We start from the raw sequence: 21243 nt of genomic DNA, 5'->3' as shown, positions 1-21243 counted from the left end.
CTTTCTAAGTGAATAGAATATAAACTAGTTCTATACGTTATCTTTAGCTATCAGTTTAGTGATGAAGAAAAGATGACATGATGTAAACATATGTTTTATTTTGGTGACACAAACAAGTACAAAGCAGACACTACACTTCCTTCGAGTCTAAAAACCAAAATAAACGATACAAGTAAAAAAGAGTAACTGTCTTTGATACATGTATATATATACCATGATACATTGCAAAAAGCATATAAAAGCATATGTTTTTGCATACCTGTGAGTAAATCGACCCTCTAACGTTACACATACCAACAAAGTTGTTAATAACATCGAAAATTCTTTTTTCTCTTATAAACAGGTTACATAAACAAATTAAGAGAAAAAAAAATAAAAATTAGCACCCAGTCATACAAAATACAAAAGACAAAACATAGAAGCACTTGCCTTGTCTTTATAGAGGTCCAATGTATTATTTATGAAACGCGATCGACATCAAATCAAGCTACTTTCTCTCGTATTTGAGTTAGTTTGACAGCATCGTGATGGAAACAATCCACCTCACAGCACCATCAAATCAGTAGTTATTTTCCTTGTTTTAGTCAACTGGTTTACAGAGCAACCACTGCAGCTCTATATTGAAGAATTCGAACGACCTTATTTAGTACATACGAAGCGATATTATAAAGCAGAAGCCATACGCGAAATAACAGTTGACAATATAAGTCATTTCATGCAGAAAGCAAATGAACGTCTTCAACAAGAAATTATGCGTAATAATCCTTTACTGTTATTGATCCATCTTCATCCATGCTATTCCTTACTAATTTGTCAATGTCAAAATAAGAGCGAGAAAATTAAGGTCAAACAAAGAATGCGTTTAACTGATTCAACAAAAGGCTCACATTTAATAGATAATTGCTTGCATTAGGGCTCACCATAACCTGCAACGATCTTTACTCAATACAAAAAATCTAGATAGCAGAATCAATTCAGATAGTTTATTGGTTACTACTGTACAAGGATCTGCTTTAGATGAGCCAATCAATATTCAATCAACTCAGTGTAATTGACAGGTTGATGCATAAGATTTTCTGTTTAATTTGAGACATTTTAGCAATAAGACAATAACAGCATAATTAGACGTAAACTATTTATTGTCATGTATATGTCTATTGAAGTGATTGTATTAAATCATGCAGATGATATTGTACCTTTCGAGCTGTATGTGTCTTGACTACAGATAAAGCGAGTAATTGAATTAGAGCCGCAAATCTATGGCAACTCATAGTCATTTGTACCAGATCCAATGCATCATAAAACTTGCCAACACTTTGGCACTTTGATGAGTAAACATTCTTTTGTATATATATATTCAGGCGAACCAGGTATTTTTTTTTGTCAAAATATTCTACTGAAATCAGCCTCTAGATGGCATTCCATTCATGAAAACCATCGATTTGACAACCTTCAAGCTTCTTTTTGGCGCTACAAGACGAAAAACAAAGATATCGACAAGCTTAAATACTCGAAATGTGCGTCAAGCACTATATTTCTTGACCAATGTGTTTGTTTGCCAGTTGTACTATAGAAATGGCAAGATATGAGCGGAAACCTCATAGACATTTTGGTTATTTCTTATGGACCACCCCCTATCAGACACGTTCAAACCAAAATTCGCAGAGTACCGGATAGAGAGGGAATGGTTCACATAACTGTGGCTAGAGAAGAGGCGTTCCTAAAAAAAAAGCATAAAATGCATAAATGTACGTTTACTAATGACGAACACTTCATCCACTACAAAAAGAAGCATTTTGAGAATACAATTGCTATTAGTTTTTTAGTGTCTCTATTTCTTCTGCTTTATTTCGTAATGTTCTATCTTAACACAAATAAATCATGTATCTTTTGATGTATTTGATAAATTATTGGTTTTTTATGCGATAAACAATTGAACCTTGTTTATTGTATGAAATGTAGTCGACTGATAAAACATCTTTTACAAATGGACTATTTTTCCTTTTTATTTTTCATAAAATGGCTACAATCACTTCCTCTTCTTTAAAAATCGCATACTCATACAAAAGTGATTGCTTTTTGGAGTGAATGGAGTGTTCTTTAGCTACCTCCTCTCTACCTGGTACCCTACGAATTCCGATTTGAACATGTCCGATAAATGGTACTTCTTATGAAAAAAAAAAAGAGGGTAGTGCATAAGAAACCTGTAGCTTTTACTACATAAAGACAACAACAACGAAGAGAGACATACCGTCAGACTTATGCAATTTGGCGTTTTCAAGACGAAACTAGTTTTGAACCACCGTTACACATAATTATTTCCTTTCTGACTCAAAAAATGAACATAACACGTAATCAAGCTGTTTGCATGTTCTTCTCTGAAGAAAATATAGCAAGGCTCTCGAAAAAGATTGCTGATTTTGGCTCCTTTGATGCATGCTATGCATTTAATTTAGCATCATAATGTCTATGAATACAGGTTCAGAATTGCAAGTCATTGCATTTTTAAACCAAGTGTACATTACCATCGTTGATACACCAAGTGAAAGTACCTATTGCCTAAAAATATTTACCACAAACACTTTGTAGACACCTTAGAAAGCATTCTGAGTAGACCAAACCTTGGTCATTGTGGAGCTTACGGACAAACCCAGAGCATAGCCATTGAGAGACAGTCTTGACATACAAACAACATACCTTGTCTGCAACCATTCAGTTGTTAAGCATTGCTTTTCATTACACAACTTTCAGTGCAACCTCATATCTGAACAGCACCAAAGAAGCAAAACATTAAGCAGACACAATTACACCGTTGAGAAACACCATTCTTCTATGTCTATAGAGTAAAAAGAATAAGCATACAAGCCTTTAGAACACTATGAACTTACCTAGAAAAAGAACGTAAAAAAAAAAAAATAAAGAATAAGCATTTTTTCTAGATGTTTAAAAAAGGAACAATGTTGGAGTTGAGTAAATTAGCCTATCAAATTTATAATGATTGTTGCCCTGTCTCATTTTGTTGTGTCGGGATCTTTATTTACCTATCGATTTATAAGATTCACTTTTCTTGACTATAACTAAAACCCTTCGAGTCACAAAAATAAAAGGGGATCCAAAAGCTCTGTTTATTGGGAAAGGAAAAATAGCAAATTTATATTAGTAGTGTATGGTATTACTAGCATCAGCCGACACCATACTAATTACAAAAAGGAACACAGGGTATACTGCTTACAATAAAAGTACGTGCTCGCAAAAGCTTGAAACAGCATATTAAATTTTTGACAATGTATGCCCACTTCCTTACAACTTGACAGGTGCACAGACAAGTGATTTTTTATCACATAAAGTATACATCAAGCTGTGTAGGCCCATCTTTGCATACTCAATATTCTTTATAAAAACAAAAAAGCTACTATAAATCATTCTCAAAAAGACATTCTAAACTCTTATGTGCATATAAATAAAAGCTGTAGAAATGTTTTGAATCCAAGTATCTTATTAGGCAAGTATTAGCCACTGATAATGTCTCTTTAAAAGTTGAAATCACACACTACAGTAAGAATTTATCGCATGGTATTCACATCAATGACCTTTTATGTATAAAGTAATTTTTTATTACATTGATTTATTGTCAGCCACAGGTGTCTATATTTAAAGGAGATGAAAGGAGACGACAAACAACTTTTTCCCTCTCTTTTCTTTACTTTATCTTTAGGAGTGTACCATTAAAGAGAGAGAGAGAGAGGGGGGGGGAGGGAGGGAGGGATAAAGGAGAGATTGTTTATATCAAATAACTTTCAAATTCATCAGTACCAAGGATATCACGGTTACCAGATCTATACCGTATCATCCATTTTCCATTAGGTAACTTGACATAGAAATTAGAGTATGGAAACTCATTTGGTCTGCAATAGGTTGGACTAAAAGGTGGAATCTTCATGATAGGTGACACAGAGGTATCTTCAACCGTGTATTTTTTCCTGTACCTTGTTTTGGAAGAGGTCTGACTTTGATCAGAGCTAGTAGAAAGGCACCTTGTTTGAGTATGAAAATGCAGTAACTGGGACAACCTGTCCCAAATCGATTTGATTGAATGGTTGGATGTGATCGAGTAAGTCTCTTGCTTTCTAATGGTCATTCTAATCATAAAAAAAGAGGAGAAAAGAGTAAAGAAAATCCCACTTGCATAGATTTGTTTATTTATTTTCCATTATGCATTTCATTAGCCAATGAAATCAGGATAAAGGTAGACACTTGACACCAGACGACACACACACACACACACACACACACACACAAAAGGAATTCTGTCAACTATAGATCAATACGTAATAACAAAGTTCGCTTGTATATATCATCATTCTGCAGTATATCGTGGGTAAACTATATCTTGTTTTTTTTTTATTCTCCTGAAGTACACAAAAAAAAAGATAGTATAATCACAAATAGGTCATTATTTTATGTAAATATGTAGTCATACATATTTTTCCTGCCACTGAAACAAACAGAATAAATACAGAAGCTTATTTGTTATCATTAAGTCATAAAATCACTTATTTTAATGCACTAAAAGATAAAAAAAAAGAGAGAATAGAGATTGCACTTAGTAGAAAGTGGTAGGACGCTTGGCAACGAAGAGAGCACGGTGCTTCTTGTCGACGTTGGCAATACGGTGAGGCAAGGGGAAGCTGAGCTTGGGAGTCAAGAGTTGCTTAATGTATTGACGACGGACATCAGCGTTGTTAACTTCGGCAACACGAATGATTTGAACAGATCTGAAACGAGCACGGTGACGAGCAGCCATGTCTTGGTCTATATAAAGCATGTAAGCTACACCTTCCTTTATATCCATGTTTCAACTTACAGCATTGTTCGACGGCTTCAACACGACGCAAGGCACGGTATTCCTTGTACATGTTGTGAGTACCGGAACGAGAATCGTAACGGATCCAGATACCAAAGTTCTTGATTTGTTCAGGACGCTTTTCAGAGATCTATATGTGGATATAAGTATACATGTTACTGTGCATCACTCTCTTCACTTACTTCGTTAACAGAAACGATTTCACCAGCAGCCTTCTTGACCTTACGGAGCTTCTTCAAGAAGTACCAGAAGCGAGACTTAGCAACAACAACGTTGGGAGCAAAGATACGCATACGGAAAAGCTTGGGAGCAGCTTCTTGGGCGGAAGGAAGTTTACGACCAACCACCTACATCATGTATAAGTATCCAATCTACAAAAACATGTCTATATATACCTGATATTCGTGGAACTATTTATAGAGAAAGAAAGAAAAAGGTGAGTCAATCTGTTCAACATGCATATACATTAACACAAGTTCATTCAAGATCAAGTTTAAATCAAAGAGAAGATTGAGATTTGCTCTGTGTGTATCGTAATGATGTTTGTTGTAAATGATGTCTTGGTCGTATTATATCTGTTGATAAAGAGTGCAGTGGATAGATGGATGGATGAATGGATGGATGGATGGATGCATCCAATGTCAACACTCTGTTCTGTCTTTTTCTACTTCTTTATTTCTCTCTCTTATTCAAACTTGATCTTGAATGAAGCAAGTGCATGTAAGGATTCGACACCTACTCTAGCCATCGTGCCTATAAAGAAAGAGAGAAGGATTCTATTTTACTGTATTGGCCTCCATGTCTTTTGTTCATCGTGCGCATCATCTCCTCCACTCCCAACACAGCCAGTTGCATGAACTTTTTTGTCTCAGCACCCGTCTGTCTTGAAAATGTCCGGTCCGGATCTTTCTTGAGCCTATTTAAAAGATTTTTTTTTCTGTTATTTAAGCTCGTTTGCTATTGAACATGAGAGGTGGATCAAGAGGATCAAAAGCTGCTGGGGGTGGTAGTTATTACCGCATGTCACGCCTAAACGAAAACAAGATCTCTAATTGTCTTGATCTATACAAATCGGAAGGTTTGACCGATATGTCACCTTTGGTTTTGATTGAATACTGCCTTAAAGTGGATGCTTCGCTTCGAAGACAAAAGAAGCGTTTGATTGAATCTGCTCTCGAGAATGTACTTGCTGAGAGAGAACAAGGCACACAGTCAGAAACCAATGAAGTGTAAGTTGTGAACAAGAGATATGTTGTGCTGATCAATACTTTCTAGTTCGGAATCAGTTTCAGGCGATGAAGAAGCAACAGCCGAATATGCTTTGGTACGTGAAAAAAATGCATGGATATCAGAGTATTTGCCTCCAGGATCTTTAAGCACTAATACTATTACAAAGCCTGTACAAGAGGATAATGCCATGAATAAGTCTGTCACTAGTTTGTGGAACATGCATACCAAGAGCCCAACAGTGAGTGCTGCACCTTCCGAAATAACAACACCTGTTCAAGAAGAAGCACCCGAAGAACCAGTTAATGAGACAACCAAATCAAAAAAGAGATCCAAGCCTGTTTCCAAGGAGACAGTATCTAAACGCCCCAAGACATCTAATGAAGGCAGAGAAGCACCTTTTATTCCTACAGCCAAATTATCTGATCTCGGTGGGATTGATCACTGTATTGAAGAAATTATGGAATTGATTGCTATGCCTTTAGCACATCCTGAAGTCTATCTTCATACGGGTGTTCAACCACCTCGAGGTGTCTTGTTGCATGGTCCTCCTGGCTGTGGTAAGACAAGATTAGCGCATGCTATTGCAGGTGTAAGTAAGCAACACATGCACAAATCTGTACTGAGATAAGGTTGAATAGGAATTAGGCATTCCTTTCTTTAATATTTCTGCTCCTTCTATTGTGTCCGGTATGTCTGGTGAATCAGAGAAAAAGATTCGTGAAGTATTTGAAGAAGCAAGAGACAATGCACCTTGTCTGTTGTTTATTGATGAAATTGATGCCATTACACCTAAAAGAGAAACAGCCCAAAGAGAAATGGAGCGTAGAATTGTAGCACAACTCTTGACCTGTATGGACGATTTATCATGGGAGAAATGCAACAATAAGCCTGTGATGATCATTGGTGCTACCAACAGACCTGACTCACTTGATGCTGCATTGAGACGTGCAGGTCGTTTTGATAGAGAAATCAGTATGGGTGTACCAGATGAAAAAGCAAGAGAAAAGATCCTTAAAGTATTGGCTTCTAAGCTTCGTTTAGAAGGTGATTTTGATTTCTCAGAATTGGCCAAGGCTACACCAGGTTATGTGGGTGCAGATCTTCAGGCATTGATCACCACTGCGGGTGTGATTGCTGTCAAGCGTATCTTCAAATACTTGCAAGCTAATCTGGTCAAACCAAGCGATGATAACTCGATGGATATTGATGATACCACAGAACCTATTCAGATCAGTTCAGTTGAAGAATTTGAAGCACAAACGCCGCTTGAACAGATTCGTAATATTTCTGAGTTTATCAAGGCACACAAAGAGCCTTTAACAGAGGCACAACTTGAATCATTGGCAATTACACAACAAGATTTTAAGCTCTCTTTAAAGAAAGTACAACCCTCTTCTAAACGTGAAGGATTTGCCACAGTGCCTGATGTGAGTTGGGATGATATTGGTGCACTTCAGTTTGTACGAGATGAATTGCGTATGGCTGTTGTTGAGCCTATCAATCATCCTGAGTTCTTTGAGCGCGTGGGCATTACAAACCCTGCTGGTGTCCTGCTATGGGGTCCCCCTGGTTGTGGTAAGACCTTGTTGGCCAAGGCTGTGGCCAATGAAAGCAATACCAATTTCATCTCTGTCAAGGGACCCGAATTACTTAACAAATATGTGGGTGAAAGTGAGCGTGGTGTTCGTCAAGTATTTGCCCGTGCCCGTGCTTCTTCACCCTGTGTCATCTTTTTTGATGAATTGGATGCCCTTTGTTCTCGTCGTGAAGACCAACAAACAGATGCTTCTGCGCGTGTAGTCAATACTTTGTTGACTGAATTAGATGGTGTAGAGAACCGTAGTCAAGTATATGTAATTGCTGCTACTAATCGTCCTGATATGATTGATCCTGCCATGTTGCGTCCTGGTCGTCTTGACAAGTTACTCTATGTTGAATTACCCACACCAGGTGAACGATTGGATATCCTTAAGAAATTAAGCAGCAAGACACCTTTGGCTGAAGATGTGTCTTTAGTAGACGTGGCTAATGATCCTCGTTGCGAAGGATTTTCAGGTGCAGATTTAGCTTCCCTTGTGAGAGAAAGTGCTGTGGCTGCCCTGAGATCGAATTTCTATGCATCGGGTGTCATAGATACCACTGCTGTCAGTAATGCAACAGACATCTTTGTCACCAAAAAGGACTTTGATACAGCATTTACAAAAGTGTCGCCTTCTGTTTTGCCTCAGGTAAATTTGTCTATTAATTTAAGAGAGAGATTGTTGACTTGGTTATAGGATAAACTTCATTTTGATAAACTTCGAAAGAAATATGGATAGACTTTGAAATAAATATAGATCATTTGCATGTGTCACTGGAATAACTGTATTTCCGAAATGAAGGATAATAACTTGGCTCTTTTAAGCAATAGGTAACCCACAGAGTGTTATTTTTCTTTGATAAAGTTGATTTAAGTGCATTTTTAAAACTGTTTGTCGCTTATTGTTCTGCAAAAAAAAAAAAAAAGGAAAAATATTTAACCTCAGTTTGCTCTCTTTCATTTTATGTTTCTTTTTCTTCTTTTTCTTCTTTTTCTTTTTCTTCAGTAACCACAACAAAACAAAGGGAAAGAAAAAAGAAACAAAAATGGCTGAAAAGTCTACATCCAATGCGGGCAATTCAGAGCCTGTTATTATAACTAAGGTACTTTGTTTTCATATCCTACTTATATTTTTTTTGACGCGTTTTCATAGATAGGGGCAAGATACATTGCCTATTCACATACATTGTTTGCCTATAGTAAGCTTTTGTTTTATTGATTGTAAATTGAAGTTTTAATTCCTTATTATTAGGTGCTTTTTTTGTTGCACTGGGTGTGGCATGCTATACGCACTACTATAAAATTGTACAAAATGAATATTTTGGGTATCCAGATGTAACATCAACAAAATGTGTATGTATATGATGAATTACTGAGTTTAGCGATAGGAATGGTTTCCAAGTGTAAGTGCAACTACAGGCGACCGATATCCTGCAAGAGCACTATTTCAAATCTTGATTGCATTAACATCAGGACCTCGTTTTGCACTTGTGTTTTTATGGTATTATTACATTACACATTCAGCAAAGACAGTATCAGAAACAACTGGATTGAGTTTATTGATGGTTGGTATTGTACGTACAGTGGCTTGTGGTGGATGGGTGTATATCACATCAACAGACGATCATTTAACGCATGATATTGCTATGGTGCTTTACTTGCTCTGTACATTACCTTGGCAATTGGGCGTACTTTATTCCACTTTAGCCGAAAATCAAACTGCTGTTCGTTACAGGAAATTTTTGACATCTGCTTTTTTTACAACTTTACCTCCGATGATTTATTTCTTTATTCAACACAAAGTACAAAGAATTCCTGGAGGTAAGCATGCAAAAAGAAAAGACGGGGGAAGCAGATATTCATTGTTGTGATAGCTTATACAACCTATGCTTTCTTTGAATGGTCTTTAATTTTGTACGATGTTGCTTTTGATGCAGTAACTGCCATTGAATTTCAGAACTTTGAACTTTCTATTGTGGATAAAACAGGCATTTCACCTATTGCTGATTCGTAAGTAAGATGAAAATGTGACTTTGTTAATTAAATTTGTTTATCAGATCTGTACCTTATGCATCCAAGTAAGTTCTTTTTTTTTTTTATTATTATTATTGCTTAATAATATATGATTGGATTAGCCCTGAAGGAAGTATTGCACCTTCTACTTTGCGTACTTTAACTGCCTTTGCTGGTTTTGCTACTGAGACTTATTTGGGTAAGTCAATCTAGTTTTGTATGTTGTTATAACACATGTATATGATAGCCTTTGTCTTTTGGTCCATGTTGACTGCCTTGACACTTTTAATCTGGTATTTCCCTCTTTGGTATATGGGTATTTCTGGCTTTGAAGCATTTTTGCTTATTGTGTTGATGCCTGTTGTGAATGGTATTGCACCCTTGAGACGCTTTGTAGCTAAATATCGCGGTGCGTTTCATTTTGTATCTTTGATTGGTATTGCTTCTTATCTCAAGACAGATCCTGTTTGGAGACTCTCCTTGACTGCTTTAGGTATTGGTCTTAGTTTAACAACTTGGACTGCCAGCTGGTTTGAATCAAGAAAGCATACAGGTGACTTGGAGCGCTCTGCTCTTATCTGGGGTCTTGGTCTTGTATTGCACAATGTTGTCAAGATGGCCTGGTTTACTGAAAATCCTATTTGGCCCATCATGCATAAAGAAAACGGTGGTTGGAATGATGTAGGTATTGTGTTGGGCATCATTGCCTCTGTCGAGATCATGATGCGCGATAGTTCTGTTCGCAAATCAACAGAAAACGGTCAAGACTTGAGTTCTTTGTCATCAGGTGATAGACGTTTTGGTAGTTCAGTCATGGCTGGTCTTGGTTTTGGTTCACTTTTGTTTGCTCTTCATTCTATGTTCACTGATTCTTCCATCATCATGCGTTGGACTGTGGATGGCTATCCCAACTATGGTCCTGAACCTGTGCCATGGGGTGTGGCTACCATTGCTGCATTAGCTGTGGGTCTGTTGATCTCTCCTTACCGTCGCTTGACTACAAGTCTTGCTTGGTATGCTGTTGGCGCTGCCTCATGTGCTGTCTTTTACTGCTATTCTGCATGGACTGCTTATTATGCAGGTCTTGTCTTAGGTGCCTATTTCTTGTCGATTATGCCTGCCTTGATCCGTGGTATTTCCACACAACCTCCTTTCAAGACCATGCTAATTTCCTTTTTGACCTATATCGTCTTGTGTCTGGCTCATGTGTGGGTTGTTGCTTATGAGTTTGTGCCTGGTGGTGTCTATGCGCGTGAACGTACAGATGCTATCTTGGTCACCCTGATGGCTTTGACGGGTCTTGGTGTTTTGAATGCGAACAAGCAAGCCATGCAAGATATTCAAAAGAAGCTAGCTCAATTCCATGTATTGAAGCATGCTCGTTTCATGACACGTTTGTTTGTTGCTGGCTTGATTGCTGTTTCTGCTCTGGCTGCTACCAAGCGTATGGCACATGCCAAGACACCTGTTCCATTTACTACTACTGAGAAATCATTTACAGCGGCTATTTGGACTATTCATTTTGCTTTAGATAACGATATGTGGGCAAGTGAACATCGTATGCGTGATGCTATTCGAGATTTAGAACTGGACGTTGTGGGTAAGGAGAGGAGGAAAATATGACAAGGAATAAACTAACCAACTCTTTTTTAAAACCTAGGTTTACTTGAATCAGATACAATGAGAATCATTATGGGTAACCGTGATTGGGCTCAATCGATTGCTGAAGAGCTTGGTTATTATGTTGACTTTGGACCTGCTAGTATGAAACATACGTGGGGTTGTTTAATGCTTTCTAAATTCCCCATCATTAAGTCTGAGCATCATCTTTTACCTTCCCCTGTGGGTGAACTTGCTTGTGCTATTCATGCTACTTTGGATGTCTATGGCCAACCCGTTGATTTCATTGTTAGCCATAACGGTCAAGATGAGAATTACAATGACAGAATTCAGCAAACCACTGAACTTGCACGTATTATGCGTACAAGTCCTAATCCCTTTGTGTTCTTGGGCTATGTCGTCACAAAGCCTCAACAAGAAATCTACCATCTGTTGTTTGATGGTGGCGATATGAATGATATTGATCCTACTGACTGGGATCGTTGGTGCGAATATGTTGGTTTCCGTGGCTTACGCCGTGTGGGTTATGCTCGTGTCAGTCATGGCGGTATTACAGATACTGAAATTCAAACAGGTAAATTCCAACTGGTACAGAATCCCAAGGAGTATTGGAAAGCATCCTATGATCGTATTCCTGAATCTCAAGTCATTCCTACACTCAGATATCCTGCCATGTTTTATGGCCAAGGTGTTCGTGGACATAGATATCATGTATTTAACGAACCTCGTTACTTTGCCAATTAATAGAATCTTTGCATTGATGTCGTGTCTTTTTTTTTTGTGTATACGTTGATCTCTTGGGTATATAAATGAAGGATTTACATCCATCGATATGATATTTTTCACATTTTGTTTTAAAAAAAAAGCATGATGGAGTCCTTATTTTGCATCACCTATGTCTTTCTGTAAAGCTAAATTATATCCATTCTTTCTGTTACAGCGTCTATAGACCCTTGTTTGTTGCTATTTAAGAAGTGTTGTATTGTAATTGAATTCAATACATACATGTTTCCTTGATTTTTGCACATTAGGCGGCTAAAGGGATGCAGAACCACTTTTATTTCGTTCAAGTGAGTACAAGCGTCGAGCCTTTGAACCAGTCCAAGTAAAGAAATGTCAGTGTACTTCATTATTTTCGATTCCTCCAGGCATTTGAATTCGTCCATTTTGTTTAACAGCATACGGAATTACTCATAGCACAAGCGCATGCCATCAAATAATAGGCTATTACACATCAAGATTTTTTTTGATTGTATTGCGCATTGATAGCGCGGCATAAGTATAGCATCCAATCTCTTGATTGATGAATGGAGATGGTATCTTGTTGATATATTTAAAATTGCCTTCATAGCGTTTTCGCATAATTATTGTCTAGAAAAAAGTATAGGTATTTGGCACAGAGAGCTCTTCCAAGTTGGGATAATATTTGATTAACTTGTTAAAGTAATTCAAACTATGCCAGTATATGACTTTGGAGCCATAAAGACCACTCATGTAAATTCGTTTCACATATTCGCCAGGTAACGATAGAAAAGTGTGATTTGTGAAGTTTTGTAAGTACTTATTTTTACATAAATGGATTTACAAATTCTATGTATCTTCAAATTCTTGTTTATTTCAATCTCCGATAACATTTATGCCGAAGGATTGTCCTCAACGACTTATTCATTTTTTTGTAACTTAGGCCTTCTTCAAGCTGTCTTCTCAAGTTCGGGGAGATGTTATTTACAGTAATAGTAGCACTAGAACATTTTCATAAGAAAATGGGAAGGGGGGTCTGGAGACGAAAATGCACTCTTTTGGAAGGGTTATAAAAGGAAGTACCAAGCTTATTCCTGCGGTGTTCAATGTGTATCCTCTTGGGCCTTTTGGCTAAGATCAAGTGTAATGTTCAATGTGCCAGAAGGTGGTTTCAAATTGAGAAAAGGCTTGCTGTTCAATGCCTCATTATTATACACAAAATTTTAAAATTTTATGTTTTTCAGAAGGAAGAGACAGTTTGAAATGACCTAAAGCAAATATGATAGAAAGTGATATGCCATTGAAGATGACCATTCGGCTAGACTCTATCCAGCATGATTAAATAAGAGGTCGGGGTAAAAAATACAGCGCTCTTTCAATTGCTCAAAGGTGTGAAATAAGGCAAAGTTACTGTGTCTAAGCTGTCACTTGTGTCAGAAAACTGGACAATGACAGGAAATCTAGAATAAACAACAATTGATATCAAAAGAGTTAGTATCGTCAGTCAATATCACAGTAGTCCCAACCACAGGTTATGATTTCTCCTTTAAAGACAATGATTATTTACTTATAAAAAAGAGAAAGAAGTTGAATTGAAATTCATCATGTCTTTTCTTGTTGATCTTGAATGGCTTGGCACAGCTTTGTTTGGGTTTTCACTCACAATCGTATATATCTTTGGGCTGGCACCACTCTCAAGCGAGAAAATCGAATACTTGAAAGAATGGGATGATCTTTTGATTTAATTGCTTCTTTTATTGATCAGGGGAATTTGACTGTTGGTAGAACAGTTGTCTGCATTATGCTTACCAATAAAATCAGAAGAGCCTTCTTCATTGTCATCATGCTGTTGTTGTTGTATTACAATACCAAGCTCTTCATCTAGTCTAGTTTTATAATAAGTGACACGGGCAGAATAGGGATCACCACAACCATTTTGAGAAAGGCTAGGGTAATACTGTCTATAAGCAAAAAATGCACAAATAGTACCCAAAATGGCACCAATGGTAACATCCTGCCAGTGATGTCTATAGTCTTCTGTACGAGAGATAGCAACCAAAATAGCCCCAATCACAGGAAAGGCAAACATAAACCCCTTGTAGGTATACTACTAGCATATCAGTATACACACATATGTGTCCATACATTTACTTACACCATGGTTATCAAACATTTTCATCTTGCCAGCCAAATACAAGGCCAAGAAACCCAACCCTGCAAACGAAACTAAACAAGACAAATCAGTATTCATTGTGCCAATAGTGTGCGCTTACATGAAGAGTGTCCACTAGGAAAGCTTTTGAACCCATCAATCATGATATGTGTATTGATATCGGTAGTACAAATATCTACATTTGATAGGCCAAATAAAGGATCGACAGCATCGGCAGCTGGCTGGCAGCGAGATAGCATGTCGGGTCTTGGTCTACCAGCAGTAATCTAAATTGCGATTAATGTATGTTTATTGGTACTTTTCTCCTACTTTAATGACATCTGTCAGCATGATAGTCATAGACAATCCTAAACAAAGGCCTAAAATCATTCGTTTTAGTCGGATTGTTATCTCTTTCTTATTGACCTACCTAAAACACCACTATGAAAGTCATGAAAACTTCGCTTATAACCAATGTTACTGAGCGAAATAAAAGCGATAATAGCAATGGGACCGACAAATGCAACTATCTAATACATTTCTGATCAGTAAAAACTATTGTTTGTATATCAAGGCTTACAGCCAATAACCAAATAGGTACTGATTCATGCTCAGTATATGGAAACATGATTGTCTTGTCCTGGAGCGAAAACCTTCTTCGAAAAGGTGCGATCTTGTCAATCGCAAAAAAAGCAATAGTCATAACTACCACAAAGATCCAGTCATAAATATAGGATAAGAATATGCGTTTCCTAAGAGGGTCTTTAAGCATTGTATTCAACACAAGAAAGAAAAGAGTTGGAAAAAAGGGGAGAAAGAATAAATTAACTTTAAACAAAAAAGAATGCTAAGAAATTATTGTGGGGCTGGAAACTAAAAATACATATAAAGCACCAGCCCTCGTTACACATTTATTCGGCTATTCTTCTGCTCGAGCCAATTATGGTTTCCTCTTGAGACAAAGAAGAAGCAAGGAGCATACAAGGCAAACAACATCCCGTACAACAAAGTAAGATACTCTGCATACAAATTAGTATGAATAAATACACACATACCATACTTACCAAAATAATAAACACAGGAATAAACAGATATACAAGTCGAATACTAACAAACCCATCCAGACGATAAATAATGAATCCTAAAACGGTATAAAATAAGGCAGCCACACTGACATAAACAACAGAGGCTATTAAGACCACCCGCTTTCCTTGTTGTTGTGCCTGAATATCCGACATACTAGCAAATGACTTGTATTGCTTCCATAGTACATAACCATAATACATACCAAGCATATAACACGGTATAAATACAATGGCCCACGAATAACCAGGAAAAATGAGCTGTAGCAACACACAGGTGATTTGTACAGTCAGCACAATGTCTGTTCCTTTACCAAGAACCCAACACATTAATTGATACGCATAAAAGGGTAAAAATACACAAGTCACTGGCCATTGTACGACATTGTCCAACTGGAGAACAATGAGCAATTGAAATAAAACTAAAAGACATGTGCTGATAAACTGATATTTGACATATCGAGTCGTCTTCTTTTTCGTGGATCCTAATAATTCGTCTGTTTCACGCGGTTCCTCTTGTTCTTCGTATGGATCACCGTGCTTCATGCGATAAATAGAAGCCCATAACAAAAGTCCATCCAGCGACCATAAAGGTATGAACACAATCGACCACGGCCATTTAATTGAATCATCTACCCTTAGACACACAAACACAAGCCAAATCAATACAGTCACAAGAATGACTGAAGCCAAGCAAAAAAATGCCAAGGCCATGGCTTCTATTTCTGGATCCAGAAACATACCAGCACCTCCCATTGTGTTTGCCATATTCAAACCCACATTACCATATCTATCATAAATGCGTTTCTTTCGTGGATCGGAAAGAATCTATGCTAGAGCAAAAAATAAGAATTGTAAATGAAGACAAACAGAATAGACTTGATGTATACCTCATAAGCATGATTGATACTTCTAAACTATTATTAGACTATCAGTAAGATGTGGGTGATATATTGTACTTGCCTGTTCTTCAGAGTTTGGATTTTTATCAGGATGATAACGTAAGGCAAGTTTTCTATAGGCCTATTTTTGCTTAGCGAGTCTAACTTTTCAAAGAATAGATACCTTTTTTATTGCTTCAGGAGTTGCTGTCTTTTCAATACCTAAAATGATATATAAAGCAGTCGTGTCTTGTTCAGTAGGGTCACTATTCATAAAGAAGAAAAGAAAAAAAGAAAAAACAATTTTTTATTTCGTATAAATCGTTGCTTTTTATTCACGTGATTCACAATCTATTAGCGAGTTTAATATGGTTGAGGATGCATTTGAGGATGAGGACGTTGCTGTTGTTGCTGTGGAGGAGGATAGTATGCTTGAGGACGGTATTGTGGTTGTTGAGGAGGATAATAAGGTTGCTGTTGAGAAGGATAATAAGGTTGCTGTTGAGAAGGATAATAAGGTGGTCTTTGCTGCTGCTGCTGTTGTTGTTGTTGTTGTTGTTGTTGTTGTTGTTGTTGTTGTTGTTGTTGTTGGGGATGATAAGATTGTTGGGAACGATATTGTTGCTGAGTGGGATGATGCAGTGGTGGCTGAGAGATAGGAAATTGTTGAGGAGAAGGTCTGTTGTTAGGTTGAGGAGAAATATATGTTTGACTCAATTGCTGACTCAGAGGATTATTGATCTGTTCATTGACAGGTGATGTCTTAGCAGGAGGAGGAGTCACATCCACTTTACCTAGGGGTGTTGGGTTCATGGCAGGCAAAGGTGGAAGTTTAGCCAATTCTTCTTCTGTCATTTCAATAATCTGTCCCTTCTTTTTCTTATCCTTCTTCTTTTTCTTTTCCTCTTCTTCTTCAGAATCCTCAGAATCCTTCTTTTTGTCCTTTTTCTTTTTCTTCTTCTCCTCCTCTCCCTCTTCAGATTCCTCATCAGAGTCTTTCTTTTTATCCTTTTTCTTCTTCTTTTCTTTCTTCTCCTTCTTTTCGTCCGAATCTTCCTCTTCCTCATCATCAGAGTCTTTTTTCTTCTTCTTGTCCTTCTTTTTCTTTTTCTTTTCGCTTGGTTGATCTTCAGATCCATTCGAATGAGCAAGTGGACTCAAACTCGACATGGCAAGAGCATCATGAATATAATGTGCTTTAATTACAAGCATAGCTTCATCATAGGTAAACTAGACATACATGAGTATATATGTATACATACACACACAAAACTCACCCAGCGTCTTTCTCGCTTCTTTTGCTCGGGAAACTTTTTACAAACTTCCTGTATTTCCAATTCATAGATCCAATGATGTGCCTTGACTCCTGCTTTTGTCTTTTCTGCAAATACACCAATGTGTCGAGTGATCTTTCCCTTGACACCAGCTTCTTCCCAAGTTTCCCTCATAGCTGCTTGCTGCTGTGTCTCGTCCTGTTCCCAACCGCCTTTAGGCTACAAATGAATAAGTTTATGTTTGTTTGTTTTTATATACTTACAATCACCCAGACATTGGGGTTGCTCGAAGTAGTGACTAACAAAAATCGTTTGTTAATAGGGTCAATAGGTAAACAACCTGCTACTTGACGAATATTGTTTTCGTCATAAACGTCGTGTGAGTGACCATGACGAGGAGTCATGCTATAAACCATGCCTGGTTCTCCAGCTTCGGGAATCTTTTTCTTGTTCTTTTTAAACAACATGTTTTCGAAAGAAATAAAAGAAATAAAAGAAAGAAAAGAAAGAAAAAGAAAATGAGAAAAAAATACAATTCGCTAAAAATAATCAGCCCCTCCTTATTTTTGTTTTCAGTTGCCGAGGTTGCCATTCGATGACAAACAAAGCATATCACAATACTAACTGAAGATAGTAAACATACTCTTCACATCACCAATATTCATCATGTAATACTTAAAATGTATTCTTTATAACAACAAAGACTTCTTTCTGGGGATTGCCTTTTAAAGAAAACCAGGCGACATATCTAAATTTAGCACCTTTGACGAAATTAGGTACTGAAAACCATGTTCATTTGATACACAAGCACTAAAAAAGTGGTTATAACATCATTTAAGAATTTTTAATTACTCATACGAACATGTTTCACTCGACAAGTTTTTTGATAAAAGCCACACTGTTTTTAATTGCCTGCAAGTAAGAAGTGCATTACACACCACCTAAACGTTTGTCATACCAAGAAAAGATTGCATAATTGACATCATTTTAAAGTGAAAGATCCTCTTTTTTTTTGAAAACTTAATTTAACAACATAGCATGTTGAGACCCATAATGACATTTGATGCCTTGTCATATTTTTATGCAACAATCCTCCCCCCTCTCTCTCTCTCTCTCTCTCTCTCTCTCTCTCTCTCTCTCTCTCTCTCTCTCTCTCTCTCTCTCTCTCTCTCTCTCTCTCTCTCTCTCTCTCTCTCTCTCTCTCTGTTTGAATTCATTAGATGCCTTTTCATTCATTTTGTTGAACATTATATGTCTCGTTTGTCAACCAGCCTTTGTAGCTTCAATAGTCAATTAGTTTGAATTCAAGTAGCTATTTATTTAAAAATATAAAGAGTTCTTTTTTGTCAAGGAGAATACAGAGTATTTGATTTGAATCATTTGCTCATCAAATTCATATTGTCTTGTTGGAGAATCTTTTGTCAATAAAACTAAGAAACGACAATACATCCTGTGCTCTCTAAATATTTAGGAACTGAGATAGAATATATTGGCAAGTAGCAGAAGACGTGAAACATGAGGGTCCATGATCAAAAGATCGCGAAATGCAATCTGTGAGACTCTGAATACAATGAACAATCAAGAACAGAAAGAAACGACTTTTCAAAAACAGAATTCTAGACACTGCTTAAGATATAAAGGTAGTTTCTACCCAAAAAAAAAAAAAAAAAAAAAAAAAAAAAAAAAAAAAAAAGGCTATGGCTCAAATTCAAAGCATAATATTTATTTATAGTGCTTCTGCTCACAATTTAATAAAAATGCTACTCATTTTTTTTGAATGATTTTAGACATTTGTGCAAAGTTCAGTTGTTTGGAAAAAGGAAACTAGTTTGATGGCATGCTTCTTTATGTTTTTAATGATTGAGGAATCATAGCTATATTTGAGATATTTTTAATGACGTACTAATCAAAGTTAAATGCATGGTATACTATAGCCTGATACTTGAAGAGGGTTTTATCAAATTTAGTTTGATACGCAGAAAAAACTTTCTTCCAAACTATCCAATATTTGTAACATTATTGCTCGTGACAAATAATTGGTTTACGAAATAAATGAATGAAAAACTGACAATCGTCTCCTCAAGTATGAACTTGTTTAAGAAATGGCTAGGGGAATTCATCAAAACCGAGCTACAGATGTGTGTACCAATGATATATAAACAGTATACAAATTCAGTGATCCTCTTTTGTGCTACTTACAAGTATCTTGTAGGTATTTTCATAAGCTTAGCATCTTCATTAGTGATTAGTTCAATTCAAAAAAGCAGATAGCGTTTTCAGAAATCCAGTAAATCAAGAGTGAAAACACTGCAAGACTTTTCAGTTCCTGAGGTAGTACAGCATATCGATCACTTGTCCAGAATGTTAGATGCATAATGCATTAGACTGGTCTGTGTCAGAGCATAGCTTTCTGCGGTATTTGATTTGAATTCTTTGTTCATACAAAAAAATATCATATCGCTTAATTCCATAACAAGAAGTATAAAATGAAAACAAGTCGATTGGTGTTACATGTTACATTGGAGAATGCGGACATTCATGCAAAGGAAAGGCCCTCAAAGAGTAGTTAAACACGACCATGATAGATTTGTTAAAAAAATCTGCGATCATCAAAAACCAATAAAAAAACCAATAAAAAAAACAATGGTAAAGTCAATCAAAGCTGTAAAAGCTAATTTCTTCGTTGTACTCTGTCTTTTCTTCATCCTTTATTATGAAGATTGATTTGTCTGCCTTGTTAGCTGCCGGTGCTTGTCAACTTGCTTCGGCTGTTGTTCCTGATCGCCAATTTACCGTTAGTGTTGTTCCTTCACTCAACAGTCTTTATATGGCATGTAGTACTGACACCTGATTTTAGCTGCGTGGATTTCACAATAAATGGAGAAGACCACTCTACTAGACGCAATACTCAATTTTGTCCTGATCAAACTCAGTATTCCTCTACAATTGCGATACCAAAAGAAGATGATGAGACTAAACTTGCATATTTAATGACTGATGACTCTCTTTCACCTGTTGGATCTGCCTATACTGGTATTGAACTAGGAACAAACAACGATTACTACTATTGCTCTCCTTGTCAAATTACTACTACTACTGTTGCTACTGTTACTACTACTGCTACTGCTCCACCTACATGCGCAAACAAGAGCGTCATTTATGATAAGAAAAACAATGGTTATAAGGATGACTGCTGCAAGACAGAAGCTGAATGTAGAGATGATTGTGTCAAGGGCAAATGTACCTAAATTCATCTTTTGTTTTCTGTAAGCTTGAGCGTTACTTACTCCGTTCAATTCAATAAATAGCCTCCAGTAACAGATTATAATCTATTCGCTAAAAAAAATTAGCTCTCTCTAGCTTACTTTAATAGAGAGTTACCAAAAGAAATCAATGACATGTCATTGATAGGGTAATGTCATTTCGACCCAACATTCTCCTGAAAGTACGCTTTTCAGTGCTCAAAAGCAGGATTGCGCTAAGACAAAAAGATTGTACTACTTGCGCATTTTCTTTTTTCCCTAAACGATTAAAAAAGTAGCAAGTCGCACATGGTAAGTAGAAGCTGCTTACACACTTTTGCCTTAATGGATTCTTTTGCATTGATTATATCTTAAAAACCGTTTCAAGCTCTGGTGTCCAAAAAAAAGTGTTGGGAATTGGAAAGAGTCATTGAGACCTACATTGAGTCAATCTGAAATTCCAAAAATTTTCGATGAAATAAAAGTTCAATTCCAAGAGCTCTTGAAATCCTCTATGCTTCAAAAGAATAAACTTCATCCAACTACTAAATCAACAGTATCAATC

The 21243-nt window shown here is 36.8% G+C and overlaps 9 protein-coding genes across 9 annotated transcripts; 3 read left to right on the top strand and 6 right to left on the bottom strand.

Annotated features, from left to right (window-relative positions):
* Positions 1 to 3595: 3595 nt before the first annotated feature.
* B0P05DRAFT_537492 (uncharacterized protein) lies at positions 3596 to 4177 on the bottom strand. The gene has a single exon (XM_051577737.1). It carries the CDS (start codon positions 4145 to 4147, stop codon positions 3782 to 3784), a length of 366 nt encoding a protein of 121 aa, XP_051435861.1. The 5' UTR covers positions 4148 to 4177; the 3' UTR covers positions 3596 to 3781.
* A 90-nt stretch (positions 4178 to 4267) lies between these two features.
* On the bottom strand, positions 4268 to 5626 carry B0P05DRAFT_537488 (60S ribosomal protein L18ae). Its single transcript, XM_051577736.1, has 5 exons — positions 5604 to 5626; positions 5260 to 5274; positions 5047 to 5211; positions 4865 to 4994; positions 4268 to 4812 (listed from the first exon to the last, which is right to left on the bottom strand). The coding sequence occupies exons 1-5, from the start codon at positions 5610 to 5612 to the stop codon at positions 4604 to 4606; spliced, it is 528 nt and encodes a 175-aa protein (XP_051435860.1). The 5' UTR covers positions 5613 to 5626; the 3' UTR covers positions 4268 to 4603.
* On the top strand, positions 5627 to 8548 carry B0P05DRAFT_537484 (P-loop containing nucleoside triphosphate hydrolase protein). The gene is made up of 4 exons (XM_051577735.1): positions 5627 to 6093; positions 6140 to 6683; positions 6733 to 8322; positions 8371 to 8548. The coding sequence occupies exons 1-4, from the start codon at positions 5831 to 5833 to the stop codon at positions 8410 to 8412; spliced, it is 2439 nt and encodes an 812-aa protein (XP_051435859.1). The 5' UTR covers positions 5627 to 5830; the 3' UTR covers positions 8413 to 8548.
* A 687-nt stretch (positions 8549 to 9235) lies between these two features.
* On the top strand, positions 9236 to 12050 carry B0P05DRAFT_578744 (uncharacterized protein; the record flags this gene model as incomplete). The annotated part of the gene is made up of 7 exons (XM_051581880.1): positions 9236 to 9401; positions 9477 to 9494; positions 9548 to 9683; positions 9731 to 9751; positions 9809 to 9885; positions 9934 to 11286; positions 11347 to 12050. 7 exons carry the CDS (start codon positions 9236 to 9238, stop codon positions 12048 to 12050), a joined length of 2475 nt encoding a protein of 824 aa, XP_051435858.1.
* A 1738-nt stretch (positions 12051 to 13788) lies between these two features.
* On the bottom strand, positions 13789 to 14971 carry B0P05DRAFT_468123 (phosphatidic acid phosphatase type 2/haloperoxidase; the record flags this gene model as incomplete). The annotated part of the gene is made up of 6 exons (XM_051574411.1): positions 13789 to 14154; positions 14203 to 14273; positions 14321 to 14486; positions 14530 to 14579; positions 14630 to 14729; positions 14780 to 14971. 6 exons carry the CDS (start codon positions 14969 to 14971, stop codon positions 13789 to 13791), a joined length of 945 nt encoding a protein of 314 aa, XP_051435857.1.
* A 139-nt stretch (positions 14972 to 15110) lies between these two features.
* B0P05DRAFT_578742 (uncharacterized protein) lies at positions 15111 to 16049 on the bottom strand (the record flags this gene model as incomplete). The annotated part of the gene is made up of 2 exons (XM_051581879.1): positions 15111 to 15218; positions 15264 to 16049. 2 exons carry the CDS (start codon positions 16047 to 16049, stop codon positions 15111 to 15113), a joined length of 894 nt encoding a protein of 297 aa, XP_051435856.1.
* Positions 15977 to 16456, bottom strand: B0P05DRAFT_537470 (DnaJ domain-containing protein). The gene is made up of 4 exons (XM_051577734.1): positions 16347 to 16456; positions 16245 to 16304; positions 16172 to 16198; positions 15977 to 16114 (listed from the first exon to the last, which is right to left on the bottom strand). Exons 1-4 carry the CDS (start codon positions 16434 to 16436, stop codon positions 16052 to 16054), a joined length of 240 nt encoding a protein of 79 aa, XP_051435855.1. The 5' UTR covers positions 16437 to 16456; the 3' UTR covers positions 15977 to 16051.
* An 870-nt stretch (positions 16457 to 17326) lies between these two features.
* On the bottom strand, positions 17327 to 18140 carry B0P05DRAFT_56742 (NUDIX hydrolase domain-like protein). The gene is made up of 3 exons (XM_051581134.1): positions 17700 to 18140; positions 17440 to 17655; positions 17327 to 17376 (listed from the first exon to the last, which is right to left on the bottom strand). The coding sequence occupies exons 1-3, from the start codon at positions 17901 to 17903 to the stop codon at positions 17365 to 17367; spliced, it is 432 nt and encodes a 143-aa protein (XP_051435854.1). The 5' UTR covers positions 17904 to 18140; the 3' UTR covers positions 17327 to 17364.
* A 2009-nt stretch (positions 18141 to 20149) lies between these two features.
* On the top strand, positions 20150 to 20684 carry B0P05DRAFT_586212 (uncharacterized protein; the record flags this gene model as incomplete). The annotated part of the gene is made up of 2 exons (XM_051582494.1): positions 20150 to 20273; positions 20320 to 20684. The coding sequence occupies 2 exons, from the start codon at positions 20150 to 20152 to the stop codon at positions 20682 to 20684; spliced, it is 489 nt and encodes a 162-aa protein (XP_051435853.1).
* Between the last annotated feature and the right edge of the window lie 559 nt (positions 20685 to 21243).

Source organism: Gilbertella persicaria, assembly GCF_025201335.1.
Source record: "Gilbertella persicaria strain CBS 190.32 chromosome Unknown B0P05scaffold_15, whole genome shotgun sequence".
NCBI lineage: Eukaryota > Fungi > Mucoromycota > Mucoromycetes > Mucorales > Choanephoraceae > Gilbertella > Gilbertella persicaria.
Note: the sequence above shows the minus strand (reverse complement) of the source record. Positions and strands in the feature narration are given on the sequence as shown.